This window comes from Glandiceps talaboti, chromosome 4, assembly GCF_964340395.1.
Source record: "Glandiceps talaboti chromosome 4, keGlaTala1.1, whole genome shotgun sequence".
Classification (NCBI taxonomy): domain Eukaryota; kingdom Metazoa; phylum Hemichordata; class Enteropneusta; family Spengelidae; genus Glandiceps; species Glandiceps talaboti.
Genome location: NC_135552.1, coordinates 7,138,267 through 7,144,319, shown reverse-complemented (window position 1 = coordinate 7,144,319; position 6,053 = coordinate 7,138,267). Strand labels below are relative to the sequence as shown.

The 6,053-nt window shown below is 35.2% G+C and overlaps 1 protein-coding gene across 2 annotated transcripts; it reads right to left on the bottom strand.

Moving 5' to 3' along the window:
- Positions 1-2,009: 2,009 nt before the first annotated feature.
- On the bottom strand, positions 2,010-6,053 carry LOC144433717 (GTPase IMAP family member 8-like). Of its 2 annotated transcripts, XM_078122071.1 has the most exons (3): positions 5,942-6,053; positions 5,044-5,704; positions 2,010-4,494 (listed from the first exon to the last, which is right to left on the bottom strand). In XM_078122071.1, the coding sequence occupies exons 2-3, from the start codon at positions 5,700-5,702 to the stop codon at positions 3,804-3,806; spliced, it is 1,350 nt and encodes a 449-aa protein (XP_077978197.1). In that variant the 5' UTR covers positions 5,703-5,704; positions 5,942-6,053; the 3' UTR covers positions 2,010-3,803. The 2 variants fall into 2 exon arrangements, with proteins under 2 accessions (XP_077978197.1, XP_077978196.1); XM_078122070.1 differs by lacking the exon at positions 5,942-6,053 and having other exon boundaries at positions 5,044-5,831.

Here is a 6,053-nt window from a genome sequence, read left to right as displayed (position 1 = left end):
AGTTTCTAGTCTGTTTCTATAGTGGTCTGAGAGAATACTAACATGGAGAAAGATTCTCAGTGTATAGTTGCATGCCATACCATTTAAAATTATTTTATCATTATGAAAAATAAGAGTGTACATATATATTTATTTCACGTAACAAACCGCTTTGTACAATGAGAATTTAGTTATATATTACCATATTCTTTCTTTTCAACAATTATTTAATATTTACAATCAGCGTTTACCAAATTTAATTAAACTCATCAGTGATTTTCAGCTCCCCAAATCACCATACCATCCCAGTATATGTATGGTTTCACTGACTGACATAATCTACACCATGATATTCCAGATGGGTTGATACTATTTGGTCAGACTTTGCCCACCTGTGTGGCTTTGGCTATTTATTTCTTAACCAGGTTATTCCTAACTAATATATCAATTAATGTCTTGTTTCATCGGTTTGATCAATTTGTCTCACAGATTGTTATGGTCCACTGTACTGGCTTTAGAAACTTCATGTATATGCTGAATGTGTATGCCATTGGTGACTATTTTGGGGTAGTGTTTGTTTGTTTGTTTGTTGTTGTTTATTAATGTATTTATCTACTCATTTATAGGTTAATTTGTTTATGTTTTTGTTTGTTTGTTTGTTTGTTTGTTTCCAGTGGGAGGCTCGTTAAGAACGGTGCCGTAAAACAGGTCGTGATTTGCGACAATGCTATTTTGTGGGCTAAGGGTCGTTATTATTTTTCCATTAAAACGTTTATTTATTCACTTTTTAAAATCATAGAAACTTGTTTGCTGGCCACTGGAGTAACTGATTGCGCAGGTCACATGCATGCACTGTACTATTCGATAGAACCTAAGTGCTGGGCTATATATTGTCAATCTCTTTCCTGAATTTTTTACATTATCAATTATGTTAAAGTTTTGGAAATTGTTGATCTGAACAAATTTCTGTGTATTCAAGTTTGCTGAATGGATAAATGGGAATTTAATTGATTGTAGGCCTTTGCTGTAAAAAATATGCTAATGATATGCAAATTAATATGAAAATTGGGACACCCCTTTATTTTTCAAAATTATGGAGATCCTGGCATTAATGTGTGAAGAAGATAACAGTGTAGAATTGGAACATGGTCGTCATGAACTAGACTATAAGGTTACACTCGCTCACTCACTTGGGTCATTTCTATGGTAGGCCTACCTTCACAAACACTACAACTACTTATATCTGTAAGTTTTGTCACACTTGATAGATTTCTGTAAATCCATCCATTGTTCTCAATTTGTTTGTCGTGAATTTCTTTACATTTGATAAACGAGGGGAGTCACTTTACCTCAATAGGCAAACATTCTTATTTTTCTTGATTGACCTTCCTGGTACCCAAGGACACCAGAGCACACCACTTGGAGCTCAGTATGTCTGCCACAAGTTATGAACTCGCACGAACTTTGTACAGAGGCTTGTATAAATGGTACATATAAATGTATGGTCCTGCAAGAAAAAGGTGGCCCGTGCAAATGAAGGGCTGCTTCGCCCCTCAAAACCCCCTCGGGGAGAACACTGAATTGCTTTTTTTGGCTTGTTTATGTATGTGTGTATGTATGTATGTATGTATGTATGTATGTATGTATGTATGTATGTATGTATGTATGTATGTATGTATGTATGTATGTATGTATGTATGTATGTTTGTGTGTGTATGTGTGTATGTATGTACTATGTACGTGTGTATGTATGTATGTATGTATGTATGTATGTATGTATGTATGTATGTATGTACGTGTGTACGTACGTGTGTATGTATGTATGTATATGTATGTATGTATGTATGTATGTATGTATGTATGTATGTATGTATGTATGTATGTATGTATGTGGGGGTGGATCAATGTCTGTGAGGGTGGGTGAACATTCTCGTGTATTTGTAGAGTAAAACCTCTCTTTTTACCATTGGAGTATATGAGAACATAGTAATAAAATTACAAATAATACATGCACATGCCCTTGTCAGTTCAATATTTTATGCTGAAAATCAATGAAGATTTTACCACATTTGCCAGCCTTACATCTGCCCCACTAGAAATAACGAAGTTGTGATATGATAAATTACACAGTATTATGATTTAATTTGTATTCTTACTGAAATGAAGACCTAACACAAAACCATACATATACATGTACAGATAAACATTTAGATAATAATGTGAATTTTATGAATAGATGTGAACATCTGAAAATAATCACTATTAAAAGCCATTTTAGTAGACTGTGTGAGTGAAGTCTATTTTCAGTAATTAATTCCACCATCAACTCGAAATACCAGTGAAGTGTGTCTAATTTATACAGTCCTTTCAATATCTTCAAGTATCTTCTATAGGGGCTTCACAACCAACTTTTTGTTTGATTACAGTCTGAATGTTTGAAATATCTGAATGGGGCTATAGAGTACAGGTGTATTGTCCTCACGTTGTTTATGACATGTGACAGACAAATGATAAATAGAAGGTGAACTTTTAGAGGACAAGCTGATGCAAAATGTATTGTGTGTCTAAATTTTGTTGCATGTTCTACATTTTGTGATAGGGCCAATCACAACTCCATGGTTTAGTGTTGTTATGATTACGGTAATATTTGTCCAGCAAGACAAATTTCCTACAATAATTGCAGTTTAAAAAATACACATACGATTTTGAGATACTGGTTCATTACTATTCAGGCATAGAGCTAACGTTGTACCATATCTATGAGAGACTGTTTTGCCCTGGGTTGTTGCATGATTACAACATTACGCATTGATCGTTCTATACTAGGTGTTACCTTGGCGTAATTATACAAGGTGTTACTCACAACTCCAATGAGTTAGTTCAGTCATAGAGGAAAAAGTTTGTTTCCTTCAAAGCAACATATTTACATATTAATTAAAACCACCCAACCTACAGATTTGACACTTCCTTTACTCAATTCATGTCTTGTGTAGCAATGGGAACATTGGGAACATCAACACATACACATTGTGTATTCCACTAGATATCTCTAAATCCAAAGCTCCAAGCCAAACCACATATTGTCTGTGGCCAAACAAAAACCCAGATTTACAATTCATTGTTTATTCCAGGATAGTATTCCGGGTCTCTTCATATACTATATGGATTCTGCGTAGGTTCTGCTTTATTCTGTCAGTATCCACAACTATGAATTCTAGATTATACTGGTGGAGATGGAACACTTTACACAGTGATATAATAAAATTACTTACTTACTTACTTACTTACTTACTTACTTACTTACTTACTTACTTACTTACTTACTTACTTACTTACTTACTTACTTACTAACTTGAAGTTCACAACTTCTTGGTCAAGGTCAAATCACAGGGGAAATCAAGCATAAATTGATTTATCGATCGATTGATTTATTGGTTATTTGATTGAATGATTGATCGATTGAATTATTAATTTGTGGTTAAATACAACTTATTTTTTGTGTGACATTGATCAATTGATTGATTTTTTTGGTGATATAAAACTTTTGTTCCTTCTTTCCTTGGTTACTTTTCTCTCTTTCAGCTGTGTATATGATTCTCTCTTTATTGACTAAATAAGGGCATTTTGTCCATTATTCTCCTCTTATCTAAATTAAAACACCCCTAATCTTATAATTACCAAGGCATTGATAACAGAAACAATTTGCTTTATCTCTTATCTTCTGGAAGATTATCACACCAAACAAACATTCATTCATTTGTAAACTAGAAATTAATGACGCTGCGAAATGTTTCTGGAGACCTTATCTTGTATTGGTTCTTCACCTATAAAAGTATGCATGATTGTCCTTCCCATCGCGATCGCATATCCTTGATATCATCAGTATAGGGAACGTTGTTTGTTGTCTTCATTTTATCAATTATGCTTATCAACTCTCTAACTTTCTCTTCTTTCACGTCTTTGTCCGTGTTAATGTTATCAATCGCCATAAATCGGTTGTCGTATTTCTTCAGAAGATATTTAAGATATTTTGGGATCTCACCTTTCAGAAATGTGCGAAGTGTTGTATCAGTACGCTTCAATTCGTCCTCTCTTGTAAACATCAAAACAAAATATTTTGTCAACTTTTTCCCGAAAATTCCATGAATAAAGTCGATGCATTGGGCGTCTTCTTCGGTAAAACGATCTGCCAAGTTAATTGTAAATAGTATGGCGTCCAGACCTTTCCCATGGCCAAGGGCCACTTTCACACACTTGCTAAACTCTTCAACTACTTTTTCTGACGATACCTCTTTTCGACTGTCAGGTATGGGCGGGGTGTCTATTATCAACAAACGTCTTCCATCTTCTAGAGTTCGAATTTTAGATTGTGTCTCTTTTGTGACGAGAGACATGGAAAGCTCACTACGAAATAAGCTTTCTCCTAGGATTGTGTTTCCTGTGGCACTCTTGCCACTACCAACAAGGCCAACAATAGCAATGCATAATGGTTCACCTTTAGGTGTATCTTCAACTCTATATTAAGATAATATGAAAAATAATTCAGAGTGGAAACACGTTTTCTCGTCTTGCAAAAGTTTCTTAGGGAAAAGCTGGCTCCCTATTCCGAAGATTCCATCGCCAAAGAAATGAGGAAAACAACTGTGTACAAATTTACATAATATAAGCCTATATGTTAATAAGCGTCAATTTTAACTTTAAAAAAATTAATTTCGGAAGAACAAGTGTACATGAAGACTCCATTTAAATAATCAAACAGACTGAAGTGGCGTTATCACTCACCATTGCAACCAATTTCAAAGTTCAATAATTATTTACTCTGATAATGACATACTGTTGAAAGAAGCGGAGTCAAATATCGGCGACGTAGTTAAGACTACCTGCCCCTACCAAACACTTTCGGAAATAAAACACTATCTTCGTTAAATTCATACTGTTAACTATTTTAAATGATCATGCCTTGCACTACACTGAATGTTCTGACATGTCTTACACTGTACTCAAACCATGCAAGTACCTTTCCATGATGAAATAAATTGAATCTGATATTATTTAATTACTTACGTATCTTTTGACGACTCCTTTGGTTCGATCTCTTCCCGCTTCTGATGTACATCATTAATCTTCTTCATGGCTACTATCTTTGAAATTAACTGCGGGACATCATCGACTTCGTCACCATCTTCAACCGAAGTGCTGGTGTTTATGAGGAAGACACGGTTTTCGCAATCTTGGACCAACTTCTTCAGATGTTCTGGCGATTGAGCGTCTGTTAGTGTTGCCGCACGTCCTTCTTTCTCGATATGGGTCACCGTAAACACGATTATCAGAAAGTTCAGAAAGTTCAATACGTTGCTACTGAGTAATTGTTCGATAAACTTGATATCATTTTCGCTGATGCTTCTACCACCAACAGTCAGCAGGATTGCATCAAGACCCGGGTCAACGCCTTCCCCAGATGCTATCTCCAAGCACTGACGCACTAGTCTTTTGGCAGTTGAGATATTATCCTCATCGGTGTTGTCGGGCAGTGGTGGTGTGTCTATAACTAATATAGGCGTATCGTGATGTACAGATTGTTTAAACGTTACTTCCTTCGTCTGACGTTCAAACTTCGGTGGTTTTGCGACGTCAAATTCGTCCTTTCCTAATATTTTGTTCCCCGTTGAACTTTTACCACTTCCGCGAAAACCCAGTACAGCTATTTTCAAAGGAGCATCCATTTCTACATAGTTAATATAATTATGGAAAAAGAACATGTTCAGAAATTCAGAGGCTTATTATCTCTCTCTATTATATACATGAATACGATTTTTTCATGAAATCTGTTATCTTGACCGAGGAAGGCTCAGTTCAGCTTTGCAGACAACAGTGCAGAATTTCACCATTTGGTATGCAAATGTCCTATTGTACTTTCTGGAATTTTCATCGAGTTTCAACACAATCAGTTGTTATCACTTACCTATAGTGCAATGGTAGATTAATCAATGTATTGGATATTATATAATATGACAGATTTTACCATTAACGTGTTTGATCTGCAATGTTTGAGAACAGTTTCTATCGCCGGGAAC

What these genes read in the sequence shown, in the direction of transcription:
- LOC144433717 (XM_078122070.1), bottom strand. Translation starts at nt 5,738, where the DNA reads ATGTTCTTTTTCCATAATTATATTAACTATGTAGAAATGGATGCTCCT. An exon ending in AAGGAGTCGTCAAAAGATAC is followed by an intron (nt 4,495 to 5,043) that starts GTAAGTAATTAA and finishes ATCTTAATATAG; the next exon opens with AGTTGAAGATACACCTAAAG.